This window comes from Pomacea canaliculata, linkage group LG1 (assembly GCF_003073045.1).
Source record: "Pomacea canaliculata isolate SZHN2017 linkage group LG1, ASM307304v1, whole genome shotgun sequence".
Classification (NCBI taxonomy): domain Eukaryota; kingdom Metazoa; phylum Mollusca; class Gastropoda; order Architaenioglossa; family Ampullariidae; genus Pomacea; species Pomacea canaliculata.
The window spans coordinates 41,866,414-41,893,603 of NC_037590.1; the positions used below are offsets into that span (position 1 = coordinate 41,866,414).

Consider the following 27,190-nt stretch of genomic DNA (forward strand, 5'->3'; position numbering starts at 1 on the left):
GTACTGAATGTATCTTATTTAATTAATTTAGTCTTGATGAGGAGTATTTAGTTAGCTGCGCATGCCCACAGGACTAATTAGTTCCAAATGAGAGAGTTCACAGAGCGGGCGAGTACAAGTATCCTGTGAAAACAACGACGATGAGACGAACGGCGGGAATTCTGAGATCACGTGTGGCTCGTGAGCATGCGCATACGTGATTCAGCCGCACATGCAAGCACTTCCGGTACCGTTGCTGTGAGGTCTGTGAGACAAGAGATGGCAATCAAGCTGCTCTCCAGTATCGGATGCCTTGTGGCCACAGGTGATGAAGATGCCAGCTGACAGTTGACCAGGTGGGTTTGTCATGTCACTGATGGCTGACTGTCATGTCACTGATGGCTGACTGTCATGTCACTGATGGCTGACTGTCATTCAACTAAACTGACAAACAGCAAAATCTCCCGCCACAGAGACGCAGGACCAGAGACCAAATGTTGATGGCGCCGGTCCATGAGGTTGAGTACAACGGACTACTACATGGTCAGCACTAATGGCGGCTCCTCTACATCGTCGTTGCTCTCATCCACACGGGGAGAGAGAGAGAGAGCGGGACTCTCTACTGAAAAGAACGGGTAGGGGAGGGTGTCAGTGAATGTACTCAGGTAGAAGACAGGTAAGCCCCAAACGTCAGCGATTCTTCTCTCCTTTAGGACTGACACCAGCGACTTTAACACAAGCTCGCGACTCCGGGTGCGAGGTTGGAGAGGTTGAGGGAGGGTTGGTGGGCGTGTGGTGTGCGTGTACGCCTGTGTTGTGCGTGTGTACGTGCGTGCGTGCACTTGTTGCGCAGACGTAAGCTGGTGTCATACCAGCAAGGTCTTTATTGTGTCACCTGAGCGCACCTGCATTTTTGAAATACCTGAGGCCGTCTCGGGGCCTAATCCTCCGCCGTGTCGCTTACACCGTCTGTGGTCGCGTCCCCACCAGCGACTGAACAACCACCAGAGTCAACGCTGACAATTCTATCCATTATTGTTGTTTGTCGCTGGCTTCTCCTGCTGACGGCCACGACTTCCCCAGTCAAACGCACCGGGAGGCCGGGGGAGGCGGGGTGGTGTGCGTGGGAACTTGGTTCAACTATGGGAAGATATTTTGAATGTTTTGTGAGAAGTGCAGCAGTGAGTGGTGCATTCCTGCTCTTCTAAAATATCCTATGAGGGAAAATAAGCGAAAATTAACTCAACAACATCAAACAAAACAATGAAGAAATATTGCTGTTGGGTTGAACAGACCCCCCACCATACACACCCTCCTTCAACTTCTGCAAAACAACGCAAAGTCATTCGCTCAGGTCCGTATGTCACCCTTCACAGGGGTACGAGCACATCTCTCTTCCTTCTCTGTTTAATTTTCTTATAAAACGAACTTTAGGCAAAACCTGACCACCACGACTACGACGACGACTTGAAGACGCTCTGCTGCACTGTGACCTTGACCCTTACTGTGGAGACACCTGTGATCTTGAGGTCACACGACTTCAGGCCCACGAGGCACGAAAGCTACTGGGATCGGAGGTTTGGGGTCCAAAAACACACTAGGGTTCCGATTCTGGGGTCGGAATAAAACGACCACCATCCCAGTAACAGCTAGCGAAACACAAATAGTGATAGAAAGTAGGAGGGGAAAGACGAAATTTTTTTTAAGAAAAATGGCTACCAGTGGAAGAGGGGAGACTGTGTCTGTGATGGCGAATAATCAAAGATGGGCGACACTAACATCGCACACGTCTCTGTCGATCTCTGGTTGTCACCACCTCGGACTCTTGTACCTCACTGGACTCCGTTAGTCCACCAACAGGATCAAGGATCCCTGTCCGGAACCTCCAGCTTCCAACCTTAGCCACCAGACTGGTCACAAGGGTCCCCGGATGCACACGTAACCGTCCCACCTCGCATCAACTGTTGCTGTGACGTCACAGGGGAAAGTTTGTCTTGGAAATGTCGTTCGGCTATTTGTAGAAGAACAGGAATGTCAACATTTGGTTCCCCCGAGAACAGCAACATTGAACACTGCGAAGGTTTTTTCTGTCCAAAATTGTGTGTGGAGAGGATTGAGGGCTTTTATCGCCGTCTACTGTCTACCTGTCTACTGCGGGTCGTGAACAGACGGTGACGTCCTTGCAAAGGGGCCCACCCACTCCGCCCCGAACAACAACAGGTAGAAAAATATTCGCAGCGGGCTGTTTGCAGGAGACCTGTTTGGTAGAGGGGAGGGTACAAGGGTAAGACGAGAGGGAGGGGAGGGTAGCGGGGGGAGTAATCCTGGAGACGACCGTCGTAAAATTACGTTTTCATTCATTGTCCCCTGCCGTTTCTTTCGAGTGACAGTCATTTCCTTCTCTTAACACGGGACCAAGACACCATTGTTGGGCTGCTGGGTAAAAATGCGCCAAAGGCCTCATAAACACACGGGGGAACGCAGATCTCAACAGCAATCTGTCCTCCTGTCCTCCCGCTAAACCTGCCGCCAATCTTGTGTCTCAATGCCTTCAAACACAGCCAATCCCCGAGTTGTCTGCCCTTTGCCTGCAGAGTTCCTCCCCCTACCTACCCTTCAACTGATGTAATGCATCGACTTTCACCCAAACCAAGATTTTCTTACGCTGTAAACTGTGTGTCCTTTCAGGGCTGGAGACAGTCCTGCCCACCCTTCTGAGGCTGACGATTCTGAATGTATCTGCCAGGATTTCAAAGGGATTAGTGCAAACAGAAGAAAGAAGAGAACGAGCACAGCCCCGTGTTTAACAGTCGCCCGGTTACTTCAAGTCACTGAAGTAATGTTTCTTGCCATGAGGTTACAGCAACCAAGATTTTGCCAAGCTTTCGCCAGGTTTTTTTTTTTTTTTTTTGTTTTGTTTTCGTTGACGTGTGTTGTTGGTGTTGTGTGTCTGTCTGCAGTCCAAGTCGTAACGGTCAAGCCTGCATGGTGGCCTTCATCACCAATGGTGCACAGACAGGTGCTGTCTGTCTGTCAGCTGCACTGACACAGATGCATGACAACAACCGTCAACTGACCGAACTCACTCTACTCCACACGTGGAGTGCACCAGCAGGTCACCGTCCCTCCTCACCACAGCCTCACCTGTTCTCCCTCCACCCCTGCAAGACATGACCTGGGATGTGCGGGACCAGCGGATGTAGCCACGTGCTACCCCGGGTACACCATGGCACAGTGGCAGTGAAACCACACAGAACTGTCTACAATCCCTCACCTCTCCTTCTATCACACAGACACACACAGAATGTCCCATGACAGGTGTGCTTCAGGTGGTGAGCTGTGTGCAGCAAGGTGTTCTTACCTGACTACCCCACGACTTCACAGACGCCTAGTCAGCACTTGCACGCACCGATCTCTACAACCACCCGTTGCCTTGCGGCTGCCAGATCGAAACAAAGGCCGGAGATTATGGGGCCACACGCAGGTATGAATGGAACCACAAGGTGACAAGAGCTGGAGCAAGGGGGGGACAGGGGGGATCTGTTGCCACAGTGGGCTGGGCCCGCTAGGCTTTCATATCTTTACCCGGCCAGCCTTGACTGCACCCCGGTCACTGCATACCGGGTGCGGGGTAGACGGAAGGCGGGTACAAAAGCGTTTCAAAACATTGCAAAGCCAACACAAACATGCACAACAATGTTTTTGAGGAGCTCGCTTGCACAGCGCCTTTCACAACCTCCTCCCACTGCAGGCACACCTGCATCCACGTGCTCGTCCCTCCTCTTCCTCTCTACACCCCCTCCTCTCTACCGACCCCCTCATCCCCCCACCTGACTGCTTCCCTCAATCTCACTCGGCACACACATAAATTATATGTCAAAAAAAAAATTAAAAATCAGTCTGCTATTCCGTGTTTTACCCTCGGCACACACCTGATCTCTGCGGTTGGGACGGGGAGGGAGCTAACAAGGTCATTATGACTTGGTGTGTGCTTACACTTTCTCTGAGATGTTTTATCAAGAATTCTCTTTATTAGTTTACTTTCTGTGTGTTTAGAGCGTGTTGCTGTTGGTGGTGGTGGTGGTGGTGGTGGTGGTGGTGGTGGTGGTTGTGGAGGTGGGAGGGCACACAGCACACGGCCAGCACTGCGGCCAAGTGTGACAGCCCAAGGTTGGGTGTTCCCGTGTTCCCCCGGCGAGGAATCCTGCGGCGACCTCAACACTATACCCACCCGTGTACTTGATGGCGGGTGGCGGACTCTGAACATCTGAATCCTTACAGTTCAGTGACACGCACGCACACACACTGTTGCTTCCTCTCTCTTTCTGTGTTTATGAGTCTAGAGAACTATTTGCTCTACACTACCCGTCACATTACCCCGGGTGTGTGGCGATGCCTGTAACTCGAGTACGACGCCTACCACAGAGCGCACGCCCACAATCTGATACCCGTCCTTCACTCATTCCGAAAGACGAGAAACATGGTATGCTCCTGAAAATGATGCTTGAATAGTTTTCTCTCTCACACACACACACATACACATGTACAGGCTGATCATTATTCCGATAACCAAGACACCCAGCTGATCGATTACACATGGCGGTCACGGTTGCTGACTGTAAGGCCCCCCAGTTACCCTCCCTTAGAAGCGCACCACACTTCGCCGCAGCGCCGAGCATCTCGCTGGCATCGCACCCCGGGTGCAGACTCCGTTGTCTCTCCCACCCTCCACCCTGAACACCTTTACATGAAACAACGCAGGCTCGGCCATGCTGTGCACTGTCACTTCTGCTCTCAAGGGGTGCATGGAGACCCGGGACCATACTTCACCCGAAACACGACACTGCGAATGAGAAGAATTCGTAAAAGTTTTATGATGAAGTGCCGTTGTGACCTTTGGCAGGAAGCAGCGTGTAAACAAACCTCATTTGGGGCTTAGCAAAATGTCACGAGGGCCACGGACAGCCTCCAAATCTTCACACCTTCCTTCCTTCTACTCGCAACGACTGCCCCCCCACCCCACTATCCCACCCCAGCCCTTGTAGTAACTTTTAACTGGGGAATGGGGCACATCTTGAGTGTGTGGGTGGTTGTCCTCATCAATGTTGATACTCAACATGTAGAGCCCCGCACCCCTCCCTACCCCTGAGTTATCGCGAGACCCTGTGTTTGGCTTACACTCAAGGTCGTGTACATTGACTGTTATTTAAACAGGGGATGGGGGGAAGGCAGGAGGGAAGGAAAGGAAGTTACAGAACACCCTCGGAAGTTTTCCCATTCGCAGAGAAAGTGAGAAAGGGATGACAGTGAAGCATCAGGAAATTGAGGAAGAGGCAAAGAACAGGAGCAGGGTGGGTAGGGTGTGGATGGAGGAGGACAGGTAATTTATTCATCACCTCCTACAGACGGAAAGCCTCAGGAATGTCAGGAGAGCAGGCATCTGTGTCAGTCTCAACTGTCACGTGTCCTCACCTTAACGGCTCGCTGCTCGCGGACGATAACCGCGTGTTTATCCCTGACACACCTGTGTTTACCCACGATAAACATGCTTTACTGGCTATAAAGGGCCGTGTGTTGCAGATGCTCTGCTTTCTGGCTTTAAGGGACGCAACACTGTCCAGCAACCCCCTGCCTCCGCCCCCTGCCCACCCCAGTCATGCGCCGCGCACGTGCGTTGGTCACCTGTCGCGCGCCGTCAACACCAGTGTGTTCGCCAGTCTGTCAACACGTTGTACACATCATCGCCGCGTGGGTCCCCACAAGTTTCTTCACAATGAAAGCGGAGATAACGAGGGGACGAGGTCTCAACAATAAGACTCAAGTGAGAGAAGAAAAAAGAAAATAAACAAAAAGCTGCGGTAAGTAATTTGTGATGAAGTGTGAACAACGATAATCTCGATTACACTCCGGGGAATGTAGTGCGCATGCCTGAGGCTTATCGTGCTGATATCGGATGGCGTGTCTCCAAGTATTATGAGGTCAGAGGGCAGCGACAAGGCAATCGAACGCAGCGTAATAACGGTTTCCTGAAAACAGCGCGTTTGCCAAACACTTATGTAGCGAGGAGGTAGACAAAAACAACGAGGTAGACAATAACAACAAGGTGTCACTGAGGCTGACAATAACAGCAAGGTGTCAAGGTATGGAAGGTTGTAATTAGCTGCATGCTTCACGTGAATACCTGTAAGCACACGGAAGTTTACAGGTGTAATACTACGTCACATCTCTCACACATAACACACACACACCTGATACTTACCTGCGTCGGCCAGTATCACAAACGGAAGCTCTTTGCCTCATAATGTCCCTCCCTCCCTGGTGTTTTTCCTTCGTTCCATTCTAAGTGAACACACGTCTTGGCTTCACAGTAAACTCCAGGCACCACGAGGACAAGATGGAGTGTACACACCGACTGGCAGTTGCACAAGGCGGTGGGGGTGCGAGCCCCACACACGGGGGAGCGGGGGCCAAACAGCTGGTAACTCTCCTCCCGTCGCCCCCAGCACTGCCCCCAACCTTCAACGTCTTCAACTGTTACACCTCCCTGTGGTGGGCATCCATCGCTCTGCTCTCCTCTTCGTGCTTAATGAAAGTACATGAAAGTGAAGGAAGGAGAAAAAAAATGAAGTCCTGATTTAAAAAAAGTAAAAGCTCTTTTCTCTGTTTTGCTGTCACGGAAGCAAACACAATTTCAATCTCTTTGCTACCTTTTCTGTTTTCGTCTCTCTTCCTTTTCCCTTTTCTTGTCTGCTTGAAGTGTCGAACTTTATTCACGACTTGTCGAGGGCTTGCGCGCGTCCGTCAGGAGGTGAAGGGTCACCGCAATTCCTTCTTCTCTAGGAACTGAGGGAGAGACGGGCTTGCCAGACCCGGGTGAGCACAGTCTTGTCTTACCTGCCGGCCGAGCACGTGGATCGCCGGGTGAACTGGTGGACGGCGCCAAACTTTGTGTGGCTTCTGAGAGAGTTTCACGTGGCCTTTATATCCCTCGGCCTGGAAACGGTCACTGCATCCTCCTCAACGTTCTCCTCCCCCACCCACACCTCGTGCACCTGCAAGACGCTGCATCCGTCAGGCGGCGCGCGGGAAGGGGGTGGCGGCCGCTGTCTACCTCCCTCCACCCACCCCGTGAGTTTAGCCCCGCAAACTGGTCGCACACATTGCGACAACTACCCACGGGCTCACCACCACCAGCGGCGGCGCCAACATCCAGGAAGGGAGCAGCAGTGGTGGAGGAGGTGGTTGCAAGCGGCGTGGCAGCGTGGCGGAGGCGACAGACGCGAGGAGAGAACAGCCAGAGATTGAGGGTGAGCCTGTGCGGAGGTACGCGACCCCTTCAAGCGGCAACAGCCTCGGTGGTGGGTGAGCGCCGCGGTTCATAGGTCAACCTATGGCTGGCCCTGCCTCGCAAACCCTCGGCCTTCAAACAATGCACGACGCTGAAACTATTTCCATGCATACAAACTCTACCCCAGGCACCCACCAACTGCACCAAAGTTGAAGATTGAGACAACCCAGCTATGCCCGGACTCATTTCACCTGCGTTTAAATGCTTAAAAGTAAAACTCCCTCCCCTGTGACCCTAAAAGGTAGGCTTTTTCACCTGCTGATAAGATTTCTGGTGTTCGGCATACGCAGGGTTATCCCTTCTCCAAACAGAGCTCTGGCACATACGATGTCTGGGCCTCCGTGCGATGACGCCGATAATTACATGGATGAGCGGGTCCGGGAGACAGGGCTCGAGCAGGACGACAGTGTCGACAGGGGGGTGGTGGTCTCGTGACGGCGGCAGCCTCCTCTCTGTACCTCCACATCAGGAGTCTCTGCTGCGCTGGAGATGACAACACCACCGCGACTCTCAACGACCGCCAGAGGGCCCGATGTCGTCCCCCTCCACTCCTCTTTTACAACCACCACGTGTTTTGAGTTCGAGTCCTGGCCAGGGAAAGAAGAAGCATTGCCGGGACTTTTTTTGCTTTTGGTGTTTGGCCGGCCGCTGGGTTTTGAACCACGAGATGGACAAAGGATGAGACACACGGATGTAGTGATCACACAACGCGCCTGATGCTCTGATTTGTCGCACAAACACCGATTAAAAAAAGTGAACTGCTTGTACAGAGGGGAAGTCGATCACAGACACAAAGCTAATCCTTCACAAACAACAGCCAGGTGTGTAGACAGCAGGTAGACAGTAGTAGACAGTAGTATCCACGCCGACTCCTCACGCTGGTGTACAGCCCCGTCACCAAGCGCAAGTTTTTTAAATCCCACACTTTCCTGTTCCCCCCTCACAGGCGGACACCACCACAACGGGCGACAGCGACGTGTGGGTGTAGGGAGTAGTAGTGGTCTACCTGGCTATCTCAGGCCAACGCACAGGTAGCGGACAGGTAGACACTGCGCCTCATTGACTGTAGGGTCCTGACGAGTGGCCACGAGAGGTGCAGGCCCCAGGTACGCTCCACAGATCGAATGCTAACCTGCGATTAGCGGCACTCAGGGTGTAGTGGCGGCGCGAGGTGCAACCCACAAACCCCAACTGGCAGGTGAGGCAAACCCCGCGGGGGCGGGTCCTGGCCCTTCCGGGGCCGCCCCTTGGCCCACAGGCGCGCGCTGATTGGCTGACGCTGCGCGGCGACAGCGCGTGTGGACTGGGGCTCGGCGCGGGAAGGGATTGAGAGAGAGAGACAGACGACGGGAGGGGGAAGAGAGTGAGAGGAAGGAAGGACGGTCACAGAGGTCCCAACCTGCCATTCACCAGCTTCAGTGGCAACGCATGGCAGTGTGTAGGGGGTGGGTAGAGGGGTGGGGTGTGGGGGGTAGGGGGTGGAGAAATACCTTAGGGGCCGGGGTGCTTGGGGTGCCCAGTGCCGACTCAGCATATTCTCAACCCTGCTCTGTCGTCTGTTGCCTACCCACCGACACCCCCTCCCACCCTGTCGTCCATTGAGGCGCGCGGAGTACTCACCCGTATGTTTGTTACCCGCCTCTACCTGGGTGCCAGGGCCTCTCGTTGTGTCAGGAGTACGGGAGTATTTACTAGTAGTTACAGTTCATTGTGTGCAAACACTTCACACTGCGGCCTTCACACACTTTCTCACTAGCAGGGGGTGGTGGTGGGGGGAGGGGAGGGCACCGCACGTTCGTGTGATGTGAAGAGCACGCGCCAGTGTTTCAGCCTCGTGCGTTACGGCCACCCTCCCCGCCACCCCTTCCCCCTCCCTCCGTGTCCTCCTGCTACATGTGAAATATCTTGGTGTCTGTCCTGAGACAGGTGAAAGTGGTGCTGACGGCTGGGGGGGGGGAGATGTGCGGGAGGGAGGAATGAGGCGAGTCTGGACTTTGACCATTCCAGTGAATGTGGTATCCTACTTGTGAACACGGTGTTGGTGTGAACAGTGTGAACAGTATGAAGTCACACTACTCTCGGTGTGGGGGGACTACAGTGGACACCTGTAGAGTGTAGAATGTAGCAGTTTGTAGCCCCAAGCTTTGTTTTGTTTGTGGCACAGTGACATGTCAGTGACTGTGAACCCGAGCATGGAGGTGCTCAAGTTGCTGGTGAGTAACACGAAGAGGAGCGGATGACGAGTGCAGCGCTTGCATCCATCAGGCGCGTGCACTTTCCAGCCTCCTCCTCCTCCAAAGCTGCTCCGGCGCGCGGATACACTCCCCACAATGGCGGTGGGTGGAGATTAACTATTCATTTCTCCAGTCCACGGACAACACGCAGCCCATACACATGCGGGTTTGTGGCAAGAGTGGAGGGAGCACATAGGTCCCCATACCCTCCACACATGGACTGTCGGCTTCACCTTCTGTCACGTCACCGCTAACGCCACCAGCAGACGACAACAAATAAATGAGTTTTCGTGACAGCCACCTCTCTCATTCACTTCTCCATTCTTGCTACATCCTTCCTTTCCCCTCGTGGGTTACGATCTTTGGAGCTGCACGCGCCGACTTCTTTCCAAACTTAGTTGTGACAACACAAATCATCAGCTGGTTAGTGCAAATAGTGCTTGGTTAGTGCTTGGTTAGTGCTGGGTTAGTGCTGGTTAGTGCTGGGTCTCCAAGTCACGCTGATCAGTGTGTAAGTTGTAGTCAGGTAAGATGGCTACCCTCCACATTTATCGTGAAGGAGGCAGACAGAAGGTGAGGTAGGGACGGAGATTTTTCCCCGTGTAACATCACATACCATAACAACAACAACGACATTTCTTAGGAAACAAAGTCAGCAAGGAGAAGCCGCCATGAACATCTACAGCCTCACGACTGAGTACAAGAGCGCTCTCCATCACGTGATGTCCTTGTGACCCTGGGTGTCCACTGCAGTCACCAAAGTCAGAACACAGGTTCGAACCCACAGACAGCCCCCCCCCCTACTCCCTACCCCCCCCCCTCCAGGAAATGTTCGGGGAGTGCGAGGTTGAGTAGGGAGGGTACCAACTACACTCCGATTTCCGTCAAGCTAACGACCACAGCAGCTTAGTTGCAAGGGAGCCTACCCCGAGTGGTTGCTTCCCCCTGCATACCAGGGTGAGCCGGTGGGAGGGGTGGGTATGTCGTCAATGAATGGCGCCGTGTGGCGGACGGTTCCGACCCACCAGGGCCCGCCACAGATCGGGGGGAGAGGCTTGGCGGCCGCGGCGCCTCCATGAAAGTCGTGGTCGCTTTTCTTGCCACCTAACGAGGCGGTGCGGTGCACTGGGGTAGATAATGGCGGGACCCTGCTTCATCCGGGGACCGGGCTTTATCGCTCTCACTCACTGGCACAAGGGAAAACTCGCGCCAACCCTGAGCCACGCACCTTTTGTCGAGCCCCTAGGCCACCCACACCCCTTGGCCACACTCCCTGTCCAACGTGTGTCCTGTGAGGGAGCGATGTGTGGAGGTAGCAGGGTCCACACCTCTTCCTTCCTGTCATAACGGACACAAGGCGAGGCCTGTGAGTTTGCTTGTTCGTCCCTTGAGCGACACAGTGACATGTTTGGTCGCTGTCCACGGTCGGCCTGGTGTCCGGTCACACATCAGTGGCCACCACAACTGTTACCGAGCTTTGTAACGGCAAACTAGCGATCGCATTTGTAAATCACGATTTCTATTAATTATATTAATTATTCTATTATTTATATATTAATTATTTCTTTTAATTAGAAAACACATTCATAACGCTTGTCAACTGAACCACAGTCATGTAATCGAACTCCTTCAGAACTTCGATGTTGTAATAAATATTGTAATAAAAATGTAATAACAGTATTAACAAATGTTGGACTAAAATGTGAACTTTGTGTGACCTGTCATCACTTTTGTTCTTTAGAAGTTCACACATGCCCGCACTCCCACACGTGTCTACAAACTTTGGTTTCTCCGTGCCAGTGCCAGACATTTGCCCAAGTTAGTCACACATTCGACACAAGATGTGAGGCTGAGAGAGTCGGTAACAGTAGGTAGATGAGAGTCGGCGAGAGCAGGTAGATGAGAGTCGGCGAGAGCAGGTAGATGAGAGTCGGTGAGAGCAGGTAGATGAGAGTCGGCGAGAGCAGGTAGATGAGAGTTGGTGAGAGCAGGTAGATGAGAGTTGGTGAGAGCAGGTAGATGAGAGTCGGCGAGAGTAGGTAGATGAGAGTCGGCGAGAGCAGGTAGATGAGAGTCGGCGAGAGCAGGTAGATGAGAGTCGGCGAGAGCAGGTAGATGAGAGTCGGTGAGAGCAGGTAGATGAGAGCCAGCGAGAGCAGGTAGATGAGAGTACAAAAAAATCAACACATCAGGAGTTTTTTGTCCTTCAAAGATTCAGAGTTATCCCCGTACGCGGGGAAAAACCGACAGCCAGCTGTCTTCTTCTGGCAACATTTGTCTACCATACACGTACTCACACTGGATTTTGTCGACTCTTGTCATCCATACTGTAGCTTCCCCCTCGTTGTGTCGCGTCCGTGAGTCTTGGTTCGTTTCCCGAGAGCCGCGTTGACCTGCCTTTGATGGACTCCCTCCTCCAACCCCTTCTCTCCCCCCCACTCTTCTCTCCGTCCTGCAGACATCCGCCACAGTTCCTGGTGACGGCCATTCCCACAGTCACACTGTACCTCAACTACCCACAACCTCCTCCACAAACCAATCGAAGAAGAGAGTGTGAGAGGAGAAGGATGGGTGGTGAGTGGGCGGAGAGGTTGACAGTCAAGAGCGAGGACAAGGCGGTGAGAGGAGAAAAACGAGGCGAGGAATGTGAAGACATTCTCTCAAACTTACAGAGAGAGAGATGGAAGAAAAAATATTGCCTAGTAGAGGAAAGTTTAATGTAGTCTTGTCGGGCTGTCGGAGGTCTCACCAAGGCTCACTTCTAATGTTTTGTAAATCACATGCAAATGACTAACAGACTTGCGCAGGAGCTGCACAGGAAGTGACGTCACTGATTTTCTGATTCGCACCTGGCCACTAACTCCTATTTCTGTCTGTTCTTTGTCTACAGACTGCAACGGTCATTCTGTCATCTTGTTGACACCACAGCTGTCCTTCTGTCTATTCTTTACCTTGTCTACATCTCGCGACAGTCCTTGTCTACCTCAGCTTTGTCTCACTCTCCCTTTACCTGAACTTTCTCTTCGTTTACCTTTTTATTCTACACCTTCACTACCTGAAATATTCGTCGTTTATGTTTCGTTTCCACTGTGACTTCATTAAATGTCTTACTTGTCCACGTCATATATTCTTGTTTTCGTCCTGTCCTGTAAAATCTTGTTTGTTTTTACCATTGTGTCTACAGTCATGTTTATTGTTAGTATTTATACACTGTGGTCACAACCCTTCCATAGACAAACACTGTGTTTGTCACAAACACCTACAGGGACCGTGCTCTGGCAAAGCTTTGGTGGCACACATCGTCACAGTTGTCCACACATAAACCTCGGGATGGTGGACTGATATAACTGACCCTGGCATGGTGTCCGAACACAGGACATAGCGAGAAAATCTGATTCCAAAAAATGTGTGTGTGTGTTATGTGTGTGAGTGTCTGTCTGTGTGTTTGTGTGTGTGTGTTTGTGTGTCTGTCTGTGTGTGTGTGTGTGTTTGTCTTTCTCTGTGTGTGATGTCAAGATGTCAGACTGCAGTCAGTGTGACCGACTAGCCATGATGTAAGCTCTATTCTAACTGATGACAGCTGACGAGGGTTTATCATCAGATTGTACCTCAAGTCACGTGACGTGTCCACCTCATGACCCCAGTCACAGGTCATTTTGCCGGTCACGTGCTACACGAAAGTAACCATTATTTTAAGAACAACCTCATAGTGTATTGCACTCTCTGGACTTGTCCAGCCCGTACATTACATTAGGTTAGGTTTACATTACATTAGGTTAGGTTTACATATAAACAAGAAGTTTGTACAGTGAGTTCACACTGTCGTGAACACAACAACACCCGCTGTATGTAAACTAATAAACCTTTACTGTCCACACTTGTGTCTGACAGTCAGATAATAATGACACCTGACTCGTGTCTTCACATCAATGATCTCGTGTATTTTATCAACATCTTACATATATATATATAAACTCTGGTATTCCGCTGCAACAATCTTCAACTTGTTTACAATCAGGTGTAAATAATGAAGCCCCTGCGTGTTTTGTCAGACTGTGTGCCCCTAGAGGGTCAGGCAGTTCAACACTAACTGGGTCCCTACACGACAGTTCGTGATCTTTACTTCTGTTTCTTTATCATTCATAATCATACAGCGGTCACGTGATCTGTGTACAACCAAGTCTTCAGCGAGCAACACTGTGTTGTGGTGTTGGTGACTGGTGTTGGTGTTTGTTTGTTGCTCACATTGTGTTTCAGACAGTGAGGCCACTTTGCAGCCTGCCCCCTACTTCACCAATGTAGTGTTATATATCTTTACATATAATAGTTTGGTAAGTAGACAGAGTGGGGAGGTAGAGAGATAAAGACAGAGTGACGGAAAACAAAGGAATAGAAAGAGATTTTGCGAACATGAACTTCAGGTAGAAACCCACAATCTCTGATTTCCGTTTGAGAGTTCCTTAGAAAACGACCGGAAAACAAAAAAATTTTTTAATTAATAATTGGAAGAAATATCTTCACTGGGAGCAGAGGTGGTGGCTGTGAGGGTTGCTCGAGTAACAACACTTGTAAGTCAGCCACCCGTCACAGACAAACTGATCCTAGACAGCTACAGGTGGGAAGACAGACAAGTAGACTGAAAGAGAGACACTTGATAGACAAGTGGACTAAAGGAGAGACAAGTGATAGACAAGTAGACGAGAGAAAGGCGAGGAATGCCCTCGTCACGTGTTATCAAAACCATTTGCACTGCTGTTATCTTTGGTTGCATCAGAACACATTCGGGTAAAAAGTACAACAAACTTTGTCGGGTGCCGAGCAGGCGCCTCAGTGGGGTACACAACATGCGATGTGTGTGTGTGTGAGTGTGAGAGAGATAGATAAAGAGAGCAACACACACAGGAACTGATGGTAGGAGATAAATATAGAAATAAATGAATGAACATGACGAGGAGATGAAGAAGCAAACCACGATAGTCTCGGGTGCGTTGGGCCCTCGCCAGGCTCCCCAGACAAAGAGCTTCATTTCCACACCGTGGGTCGGGTGGTCTGGATGAACTCGCCCAGGCGTATTTTAGGTCTCAAGGGACGAATACGATCGGTGTTTTCCCCAACTCGTTATTTATAGGCCCGCCATCTGTTTGCTGCGGCAATGATTCGAAAGAAAATACCTGCATGGAGCTGCTCGGTGCCAAGTCCAGACCTCGTGAAAGAAATACCTGCTCAGCCCCGGGTGTACAGGACCTCGTGTTTGTCAAACATTGCAAGGCATCGTCTTCAGCAACTCTCCTCATGAACCCCTTCATCATGCACCATCCCCCTCCTCTGCTCCTCAGGCGTGTGTCTACCTCAGCAACCGCTTGAGTTAGATGTCACCGACAGCGATAACAAACATCCTCCAGCCGTGGATGAGGCCAGACAGTTACAAGCTGATGTCAAAGAGTCGTCATCCGTCATCGATAAAACATTATGCTCACCGTGGTTGACAACAAGCTATCAAAATTTGTGTCACGGATGTGACCAGGATGGTCAAGGGAGGAATCAGACCAAAGTGTCGGGCACTCTCCGAGACTGGTGGGTGAACAGGGTGAGGAGGATGAACAGGGTGAGGAGGATGATGAGTGTAAGATGAGAGTGAGATGCGAGGAGTGTTGTGGTGAGAGGTTTACATGGCTGAGGTGTGTGAGGAAAGTGGGAGGGTGAGGTGGGGAAGTAGGTGAGGATGGTGAAGAATGTGAGGTGGGTGAGGAGGGTGAGGAGGGTGAGGAGGGTGAGGAGGGCGATTTGAAATATCTATGACCACAAACTTATTTCCCGGCGTTCACGCCTCACAGACTTCTATTCTCTAGGAAGCCACAGCCAGTGCTGCACGTGTGGCGGCCACAGGAGGAACGTGGAGCCAGACCAAGGGAGGAAAACGCTCCGCCTCTTCATCGATTAGCAACAGGAACGACAACAGTCCGATACTAGTGGCCACTGTCGGCCTATTCTCTTCACAAAAAAACATTTTTGACAGTTATTTTTGTGTAACAAGAATGATGAAATAAACAAATCGTCCAAGATTTAGCTGGCGACCACAAATGTTGCAGGCCGCTTGTGTACACCGAGCGATTCGCCATCAAGTGGTGAAGGGAGATAACGAGGTATCATGGAAAACAATATTTTTGGGAAAGTTAGCGAGGGACCTACCGAGGGCCGTAGAGGATGATGGGATGAGCTCTGTCGGTTCAGAGAGAGATGATGGTGACAGTTGACAATCGAGACAGTTGCTCTCACAAAAAGGGAGGGTGCAAGTCCTACACATTAAGCAGATGTGGGGAACCCAGCCCAGACTATAGCAGCATCTTGTGATGGTTGCTGCAACTGCTTAGTTTTTGCTGTCTTGTAGTGCGTGTGACAGATGGCCAGCAGGAGACGCCATGTTTAGTGTTTATTTGTGGCCAAGCTTCTCGTTCATGGGAGTGATTTCCTCTTCTCACCGATACATTCATACAGACAGAGTTGTTATCTTAAAGTCAGAACTGTTTATACCACTTGTCAACCTCATGCACTCGCCCGCAATACATGTCTATGAGCAACTGAAACTCTCTCCACCAACACGGTACAAGAAAGAAAGAAAAATAAAGAAAAGAACAGAATGTGATTGAAACATTTCTGGTCTTGAGTTTGCAGTCTATCGAGTTTATCTAGTTGGTCTGGGATGGTCATATTCATCAACCAGGGTTTCTACAATCTACCCTGTAGTCATGCAATGTCTTGCATGTGATTTGATGGGCTTTATGTTGACAGCTCGTCTGCCCCGCTGTTTCCACAGATGCTGCAGTGTTGTCGCCATGATGGCCAAGAAAACAGTACAGTGGAGAAATAATTTATGTATTCTTTTAAAGAGTTCTGCTTTGGATTATCTAGTGGAAACAAAATGTAAAAGAAATGATGATGATGATGATGATGATGATGATGATGATGATGATGATGATGATGAAGTGTGAGTGTTGGAGAAACAAAGAACCTTTTAAAAGTTTTGAATACTGTGAGGACAAGGATGTGTGAAAGTGTGACATCACACAGGGCGGGGCCCATAGTAAGGACCAGCTGTCCTGTCCACGAGTATGACGGAGCACGTTTGACGGCCTCCAGTTGCATGCTGGGTTAAAATAAAAAGAGGGGGAGAGGGAGGAGGGGGAGGGCAGGGCCCCACGAACGTGGGTGAAGTCAGAGATGGTACAGCGGAGTTTTCCCCTCTGTGGCGGGGCGAGTGAAATTCACGGAAACATTGCTGGAATACCTGCCAGCCATCTCGCGACCCTCCTGTCTTCCTCACTCACAGGTAAACTACAGCCACGCAGGCGCATTATGCAGCGCGTGCCATGAATATTAATTAACCTGCCTGCCGCCACAGCCACCACTCTCCACGCCGTTACACACTGGCTTACGGCAAATAAACTATGATACTCCATTAAAGTGTTGCAGGCAACACAGCCAGACCTCCGAGATAAGTTTTAATCAGCAGGGGACGGCAGCAGGGAGGGTGGGTCGGGTGTGACGAAGGTGGAGGAGGGTTCGTTCCAGGGGCTTTCGTCAACAAGGTTTTGGTCACGCTGAATTTTCACCTTTGATAGAGAGACAGAAAGAAAGATGAGCAGAAATCAAGATAGGCAGGCATGAAGACAAGAAACCAGACTGGCTCAGAGGGAAAAGTTAGAAAGAGTGCAGTGGTTACGCCATCTTGTGGACAACGGGATGACATGCAGTCAAGACAAGACTAACTCTTGGGGAAGACAAAGGAGGAGTTGTCCTCTCCTGTCTGCCCTCCCTTTCTCTCCCCTGAGTGGTCAGGCACCATTGAACAACTGGGTCAACTGGGGAAATATGCTGTGCCTCACTGGTATCGAACCGTGAGATTTAGCGCCACTCGCTTCGGAAAATCACTCAGCCCTCCACTTCCTCACACAACGCCATGATTTTCGCTGTAATAATACCACCACCACCACCACCACCGCTGCTGATGGTGATGGTGATGCTGCTGCTGATGATGATGATGCACAACACCAGAACAACGAGTCGCAGCAAACGTCTTTACCTGTCAGTTTGTCAGCGGGAGCGGTTTATCGCCCCTGGCATGTCGACGCCACACAGAGGGCGCTGATACGTCGGCCCCCTGGCGTGCACAAGGGGCGATAATCAAGATGACAAGCGGTATTCAGCGACAACACAGTCGATTGCGTGTATGGCCTGATAACCTCAGAGTTCAAAGAGCAGTCGGGGTTTGCACGGGCCCGTCAGACATGCAGTCGGCTGTCAGACCTCGGCAAACAACAACAACAGCGAAAACAAATAACAAAGAACGACAACTGTCAACGGGACACAGGACAAGTGGATGCACTTTCCCTCAATGACGACATCAACAATCCACATTTTCCTTGTAATTTTTAACATATTTATGTGTGTTTGTGCACACCGTGCAGCCTGCCCTGAGAACCACAAAGCACAACGAGAGCCTGGGTCATATCGCGACAGTTGAAAACTTTTGGTTCCGGGTCAAGCAGCACTGACCCCAAGCCGGCATCAAAGAGCTGACGGTGGTCGGTAGACATGTTTGTGAGAGGCATCGTGAGACAGGTGTGAGAGGAGGAGCAGAAGGCGGTTGTGTAGACTTGTTGCTATGGCTGCGGCGTGAGATCAACGATTGTACATCGGTGACGTGGACTGTCAGGTAACACCTTGGCCCCTGACAGTTGTATGGCCCCTACAGCATGCAGGCTTCTCTTACTCCTCCCACCTTCACTAGCAGCCCTTGAAGCTTTTGGGGTGGAGTCTAGTTTCTTCACTTGGGGGATTTAGTTTTTAACCAAATGGACTCGCGAAGAAAACAGCAGGGAGACAGAAATCCTCCTTCCTAACCCCAACCCCGGCATACAAAGGGTTCCGTGCATTCTTGACATCGTTCTCATTGCAAATTTGGTTTTTCCACTCCCCCTTTGGGCCTTATAGGAATGCCGACAAATCCTCTGACTTCTGCTGTCCATTATATTGTTATATATATTTATTGCTGAGGCTAACAACGATTATCTGTCAATTTTTCATGGTCGTGCTGTCGAGAAAACTGTTGACAAACGAATCCCACGAATTCATTTTTGTGGGGCCACGTGCAGAACTTTCAATAGGTATCCCATAATGCTGTATTTGTTTTGCTTCTGTTGGCAGTTTACTGTAGTCTTCCTCGCGTGCAGCCAAGACATCCCGCAACTGTGGAAGCCACCCTGACGTGTAGCTACCCGTTAGCGCCTTACAAACATGGGAGCTGACGGCACTAACGGGTGTTTGCTGTACCCGGGCCCACCTTGCTGGTGTCGGGGCCCACTCACACCTGTGGGTCGGACCCCAGTGTGGGGCAAATACCGGGCGTGAAGTGCTTCGTGGGTCTGGGCTGCGTGGACCAACGGCCGCCGCGTGCATGGCGCTGACTGAGCAGCGGGAGACAATGCCAACGCACAGCACTGACCTTCAGAGTTATCTCCCGCCAAAAACCCGTTGCTGGGGGACAAAATGGAACAGAGTCCGCACGTCAACTTCCGGTTCAACACGCAAATAAGTAAAATACGTTATTTCGAATAAATAAGTTATTACACAATATCGTTCCTGTTTACTTTTCTTGTCCATCACTCAGGCGAGTCTTGACTGCTGCGCCACCTACATTGTGTCTGCTACAACTTTCTACATCCACTTTCCTTCACAGATGACCACTAGTCTGACCCACAGCCTGTCATACATTTCCCTCTCGTCTCTCTTTGATGGACCATAAGTGTTTGTCGGCGTCATCTTCCTTCATCTTTTGTCTTGTTGAGTTGTCTTCCCCTGCTGGCCACAGCTCCACGTGTTTGTGATTGTTGACATCCGGGAACTACAGGACTGTGTCCACGTGACTTAGCGAGCCTTTCACTTGTTACAGCTATGTAGGCGTTCGTTAGAATAATCTGAGTAGAATTCAGCTTCATCCAGCTTTTTCATACTCTAAATTTTCCTTGTAATTAATTTTTTTAAATAAAGCTCATTTAATGTTCTGTGCAGATGACCTGTTACCACCTTGAAAACAGTTGACCTTATGACTTCGAAATAAAGCAGTTATCTAACCTTTACAGTTTGACACCTGCTATCGCTTCAATCTTCCCACCATCTGGTCCCACGATTTCTCAGAAAAAGTGACTAAAAAGATGCAGAACATGAGAGCTACAGTCACCGATGCCAGGTGACGAGAAGCATGGCCACGGTCACAGACAGGAAGTACAGAAACACAGGGGAGGGAGCTGGCTGGGAGGACATCGCAAGGCTTCTGTCTTGTAACAGCTGGCAAACTGTTGTGGTACAGTGGAAACATTTCCGGAAGATGGTATAAAAGATGAGATTCTATCATGTGAACCTCAAAAGTAAAAATCACCTCCAGAGATTGAGCACTTCCTACAGACACTCCCTGCCCTACACAAATAAACGACTTGAGCAAACGTCTGGCTCGGCCCCCCATCTCCCTCTCTCCCCTCCGCTACCATCACTCACACAAGTGAGATCAGTGTGTTGCTCACCTCAAGTCATGAGTAAGCATGGACATTCAGATTCACCTTTGACCATTGGTCTCATAAATATCTTTATTCGACAGACATACGGACGGACGGACGGGAGGGAGGGACGGACTTAAATTCACTTATAATAAATACATTTGGTGTGCATGTCCATGTGGGCATGTCGGCATGTGTGTGTGTAAAAGTGTCTGTATGTGTGTCTGTGCGTGTTTGCGTGTGTGGTTCACGTGTGTGCGCATGCGTGGGAGGGTGGGCTGCATGTACCCACACACGCACATACCAACATGCGTGCCTGATGCGATGTGTTGGCGAAGACTGACAAACGATCCCTCCTCCTCAAACTCGCGGACCCCAACATCAAATCATCTACAGCGTATCGCAGAGTTCCCTGTCTGGCATCCCCCACAATGCATCGCGACATTCCTGGCTGTCAAGTCGTCTTTGACTGTCTCATAACTGACAGCTGCAGCCACAGGACCCAACACCTGCCCTCTGATAGCAGTTTGCTTTCCAGGGAAAAAACTTACAGCCTGCAGTGAGGTGGTTCGGCTATTTTCTCTCAGGTCCTTCGATTGGATGTCAAGTACTTCCTGGTCGTGACAAAAACACTTGCTATCGACAGCAGCCACCTACTTCTCCTTCCTTCCATCTCCTGCTGTACCTCAAGGAGATAATAAGTGTGCGATTGTACAAAGTATTGTTTGGCTGATAGGTTAATACTTAATGATATCGTAAATATCCTATTAACAGCCAAACAAATATCGTGGGGGGAGGGGAACATGTTTAGTGGGCGGATGAACAAGACTTTGTAAAGTGTAAGGAAGGAAGGAGTGAAGGATGAGTTCAGGTTATTTGAGTATGTGTTAGGTTCCTGTCGTGTAGCAGGGAGGAGGTGACAAAAAGTCCAGAAAGATCCTCCGTATCAATCTGACACAGCATGTAAAGTATGTCAAAGTTTTAAATGATATGAATTCCACGTGTCACGTGACAGCCTCGATGACACCATGTCGCTAACAAAACATCAAAGGAATCAAATGTGTGGAGGATACAAAGGAAGTTTTAACACTGAGGTGAGTAGAATGCTATCACCATGGTTAGGGGCGGGTATGTATGTAGACCAGACACGTGTGCCCCTCCATTAGGGAGAAAGACAGACAGCCAGACAGACAGCCAGACAGCCAGACAAAAGGTGAAAGATATAGATACTTTTCAAATAATTATAATAATGTGTAGACCACTCCATATGCAACAGAGATATAGTCTTCAACTATAATAACATCTACATCACTCCATATATAACAAAGAGATACTCTGGAAATGCAATGATAGTTACACCACTCAGTGTCAGGAATCACAAAATCTTGCTCCCTTCTCTTTTCACAGAGACAGAGAGAAGGGGAAAGATTTAAAATAAATAAAAATAAAAACGGTATTCCATATGAACGATATAAACTGCTACAACTTTGATGATAATCACTGGGCGAAACCTTTGACATCTGGAGGTGCTAAAAACTGGTTTGGAAAATTTCCGTAAGACGACCCAACACCCCACCTTCCCCCCAACCCCTTGAGACAGGAGGAAGAGGGGAAAGTGCAGGACGGGGGAGAAGGTAGAACAGGATTGGACACAGTTCAACTATTTGTTTTCACTCATTTATTTCCCACACCAAGCCGCCAGCGCCAGAAAGTTCTCTCAACAACCTCAGCGACCGTCTGTGGACTGAAGCGCTTGGCGCAGAACCGACGGCAGCCACAGGACTGACAGGGGTCACACACGCTGACCCCGCCTGGCGACCCCCACCCCCACCCCACAAGATGGCCCAACACACACTTGTACAGCAGCACACCACAAAAATGTTGGTCTCGCCAGGAATGTGCCCAGGAATGTGTCAATACTTGCCGTACACCACAGACACTCCCCGTGCAGGGGGCAAGTATATCAGGCTAGCATAGACAGACAGCATAGACGATAGCATAGACAGACAGCATAGACATCATAGACAGACATCATAGACAGACATCATAGACAGACATCATAGACATCATAGACAGACATCATAGACAGACATCATCAAGTATCAGCCCATCATAGACAGACATCATAGACAGACATCATCAAGTATCAGGCCATCATAGACAGACAGCATAGACAAACATCATCAGCAACAAACTACGGCACATCGCGTGAGACACACTTGCACCACTCAAAGTGGATGGAGTGAAAGGTGGAGGCATGAACGACTGCGGTGCAACAAGTGACTGCACACAGGCGGTAAAAGATGGTTGTCATGACATAATGTGTACAACTACTGGCACACCACAGTCCAACATGGACAACTCTACTCACTGTACTCTACAAATATTTTAAATGAGTTCAAATTAATGACAGTGTGTTGAAAGTAGGTCACAATCACACTGATTCACTCGATACACACAAACAGTTTCGTATCCACAACGGATGTAGGAGTGTGTGAAGTATAGACAGAACATGTAGACAAGGGCTCTAGCGCCCGACACATCAGCACTGATGATAATTAGGTTAATGATAATTAGGTTAATGATAATTAGGTTCACTGCTCGCCAATCAGCGCAGCCACTGAACCGCGGGGAGAGAGAGAAGTTTTACAGAGTGTCAAAGGGTAGCAAGTCAGAAGACTTTAGAAAGTCTAGCCTGTCGACTATACACAGACTAGCCAGTCGGCTATACAAAGACTAGTCTGTCAGCTACAGAGAGACTAGCCTGTCAGCTATACACATTGACTATAGAGGCTATAGAGAGACTAGCCTGTCGGCCATCACCTATACAAAGACTAGCCTGTCAGCTACAGAAAGACTAGTCTGTCGAGTATACACAGACTAACCAGTCGGCTATTCACAGACTAGCCTGTCAAATATAGAGAGACTAGCCTGTCGGCTATAGACCGACTACCCAGGGTACTTGAGGTCAGTCCGCGATGGAGTGTGGAATGCGAGGTTATCTCGGTAGCGATAATGATCACACTGATGCTATCATGTGATACAGTGAAGACGGTTGGAATGTTGATATTATGAGAGGAGAGCATTCTAGATGCTGCATGTAGCACTGTCAACATTAGTCTACTACATGTGTGTGTGTGTGTGTGTTTGTGTGTTTGTGTGTTTGTGCGTGTGGCCGCAGCAAGCACAAACAGTTGTTGGCACATCAGGTGGATGTGACCTGACAGTTTATATCTCAGTCTCATCAAATAACAGTCGTTTCATACTGATAGGCAGGCGAAACAAAAAAAAAAAAAAAAAAAAAAAAAAAGAAAAACGAAAATGGGGGACAGAAAAGGGAATTAATTAAAACTTATTAGGGCACAGCACAGTTGTCCACAGTTCAAAATACTTAGCAGGCACAAATTATTTTACATACCCGCTTCTTCTTACTCGAGTTGTAAATGATGTTGTAGTGGATGTTGATGCTACCAACCGCCTGGCGTACAGTGACGTACAGTGTGCGTGTGCGTGCGTGTGTGTGTGTGACACAGAGAGAGAGCCATGGAGGAGGGGGGAGAGTGTACCCGAAATGTCTCCAGTGTCTACATAGCCACACAGGCATCACTGTGTATGTACAGTAGTATATACACACAACAGTACTGTGTGTTTACTGTGTGTTTACTGTGTAAACGGTGGCCTCACAAGATGGCGGACCATGAACAATATCCTGTGCCAACTGCGTCCATCAAAAGTCTGTCCAACATTGTGTGAAACACTGGAGTCACGAGCAGACAGAAGTACACAGCAATCACGGCTGGACATGACAGCTGCGAGTCGCAAATAGTCTCTCCACTCATCACCTTTCGCAGATTCATCAGTTCTTGCAATTAAAAAATAATAATCGTGGGAGGAGGATCTGTCAACAACCCACTAATAGTTGCCATTAATTAGCAAGACATATTAATTTAATCGCTGTTCCTGATTCCACACAAAAGTTGATGCAACGACCCTCCCACACAAACGATGGCTGCCAGTGGGATTCCAAAAACTGTCAGTTAGTCTTGTTTTGAACTGAATACTTTGTAATTAATCTGAATTTTTAAAACCGGCGACAGCAGCAGTAAACAATTTGGTTAATACACGATTCTCGATTGACAGCACTCACCAGAAAATTTTTTCGTTTAGAGGTAATTAAACCCGGGTGTGCTTGTGGAGGGTGTGCAGCAGCAGGTTTCCAGAATCGTGTTAGTTGTGGAGGGACTGAAGAAACAGTTTACAGGTCTGAGAGTGAGAAACTTGCTAGAAAGTTCTCCTCTGTGCTTCTGTGTGCTGCCGAGGGTTCAAACAAGTGTGTGTGTTGTGGAGGGTGAGCTGCTCTCAGTCGGCAAAACTGTGTTTGAAACTCGTCTCTCCGAGCTCTCATACATTCTGATGGATTAATGAATGGCGGAGATAGCGCACTCCAGTCTGAGAGATAACCACCTCGTCAAGGTTAGATAGGCATGCAGCAATCACTAGACACCGACAGATAATATCATACTGCTATATGTGTATCTCTCCCTCTCTTTCTCCCTCCCTCTCTCTCCCTCCCTCTCTCTCACCCTCTAACACAGATGAACGATAAACATGATAAAAAAAAGTTTAGGTTGTTTCTATCTTTCAAAATAGAAAACTTGCAAGATTCCAAGTTCACATGGATATTTATTTTTAAAAAAGATTGTTCTGTCTAAAACTCTCGAAACTGCCATGACTCTGTACTCTGCCCTGACTGAATACAAATTATTTTGACCATCGAGTGGTCCTTGTGTCCACATTTCTCTAACAGTTACAATGTGTTTATTGACTTACGTGGTCTACCATCGTTTAGCCAAGCACTACAGCTGTAGGTACTTGTACTGTGTAGAGAATATATTTACATATATATATATACCACCTCTATCCCCAGTTTGTCTGTAAAGTATCCTGTGTATGGCGGCCGGCGATGTGATCATCTCTAATAATGTCTGTGACGAGAGGTTCGAACGTCGGCTCCGTGGGTCCAAGGCGCAAGGACCAGCGGTGAGAGGCCGACCCCACCGCCGACCCCACCTGTCAACTCTGTGAACCTGTGTGGGCTGAGAGCCCTTCCCCTCCCTCCTGCTCTCCAACCAATCATTCCACCTTCAGTGATACGCTGGACAGTTTGTCTTCGACCCGCGGTTTGACAGACAGTTTGTGTTACAAACCTCTCGAGACTGTTTTGACATCCCGGGGGCCGGAAGCCCTGTTTGCTCGCCAGATATCGGCCCCGTGTTTGGACCCGCCAGGCGCCCAGCCAACTGGTCGCTACAGGAAGTCTTTGATGGGGTGCAGCCCACAGGGTGTGAGAAAAGCGGGTAGAAAAAGATGGAGGAAAGGGCGGGGTGGAGGGGTGGATGTGCAGACATCGAACCTGAGAAGGGTTGGGTTGGGTTGGGTTGGGTTTGACGATAAGGACACGGACGTGACTGACGAAATCGTCAATTCATTCAGACTGAGTTTTAATGGACAAGTCCTTTTGACAAGCCCATTCGTGAAAAAATAAGAGACAAAAATTCATTCACAAATATCAATCCATATTTGGTAAAGCAACTAATAATTATCCCATCTAACAGTAATGTGTCTAATAATTATCCTGTCTAAACAGCAATCCCACTAATAATTTTCTCGTAGTTCACAATTACACGTTTGTAATTAAGATAATGAGATGCACCCCACACCCGACCTTGACATGACATGACATGTGTCGCGTGCTGTTCGTGACTTTGCAGTCAGTTCATGTGACAGACACGTGACAGGTGGGTTGAGGAAAGGAATGTAACATTGTGAACCAAAAGACTGAGAGATGCTGAGACCGAGTGGCGGCCCGGACTGTAATTATTCACAATCGTTTGTCAGCATGTGGTCACCATGGTAACTTCCTGTACAGTGTTCTTGCCTTTGTCTACTTTGAGTTTTCTTCTCTCTTGTCTTCTGCGTGAAGCAAGACTTGATCTTTGTGATGCTTCATTGATACCAGCGAAAGAAATTATGTAGATAGCGTGTGAATGAATGGTTCATCAGAGACAGACGGATAACAATTTTGTTTCTGTCAGTCTTAGTAGTAATTATTTGTTCTTTGTAAAAGAGAGAAGACTACGCTGGGTAGTCCCGCATAAATGAAGCTAATCAGCAGCACGGGTACCCGAGTTCAAGAATCACCGAGCCTGTGAACAGTTTGTTTGGACACGTAGCCAGCAAATGAACGCCCTCCTCACAAAGCCCTGAGGAAGGTGTGGACGGACTGAGCGAGAGAAAAGCGAGGGTAGCCTCCGGCGGGTGGCCCACTACCCGTGAAGTCAGCGGCGGACCTCTCCACGACACCGGGTGCAGGATTAGCTGACGGACCGGGGGCGGTCCCCAAAGGTCACAAGTTGCGAAGTGTGTTCTCTCCAGACGCTCCGATGGGTGGCTGCAGGTCTGGGGTGTAATCCCTGCTAGGCGTCTTGGAGGATCAAGCCACTGTACCCACCGTGCTCTTTCCTCCTCCTTTGAAATCCTCCGTACTGCCCTGCTAAACGACCGAGGGCCTGTCTGAGGCTTAGGATCAAAACCCTCCAGGTAACAGTATAGCCCCGGGGTATACCCATTAATTAGACTTGTGTCCGCTACATTGCGGGTACTGTCGTAGCGAGGTCGGGCCACGGGTGGAGCTTAGATCCTAATGTGAAGGGTTCCCTCCCCTGACCAGAAGACGAGGGCGCTTTGTCGTCTGCAGATCGGGCCGCGGTCGCCTGCTCCTTTCGTTGTCGTGTGAGAATCGACACCATCGATGGCGAAACCAAGGAGAAAATGACACACTGGCACGCACCTGCGGTCGTCAATTTTCACCTGAGTAACGACGCAAAGGTGTTCGAGTCAATGACGATCGCTCGGTTGAACTGGTCCGAGCTGACGGGCGGGTGGCGGAGTTCGTGTACTACCTGCCGCCTCACCTTTGATCACTCAACAAAGTGCAATTGTGCGGGTAGGGGGACAGTTGATGATGGGACACACACCCGCCAGCAGGCAGGGTTAGCGATGGGACATCAACTGAAAGA

The 27,190-nt window shown here is 49.6% G+C and overlaps 1 protein-coding gene across 2 annotated transcripts in view; it reads right to left on the reverse strand.

Moving 5' to 3' along the window:
* The window catches only part of LOC112565547 (fibroblast growth factor 18-like), a 43,957-nt gene extending 35,445 nt beyond the window's left edge, over positions 1-8,512 (reverse strand). Inside the window, exon 1 of one of the 2 annotated variants that reach the window (XM_025241053.1) lies at positions 7,583-8,512. In XM_025241053.1, coding sequence (XP_025096838.1) covers positions 7,583-7,611 — 29 coding nt within the window. In that variant the 5' untranslated portion in view covers positions 7,612-8,512. Of the gene's footprint in view, positions 1-6,238 lie in introns of both variants that reach the window. The other variant, XM_025241043.1, reaches the window with a different exon arrangement.
* Positions 8,513-27,190: the final 18,678 nt, after the last annotated feature.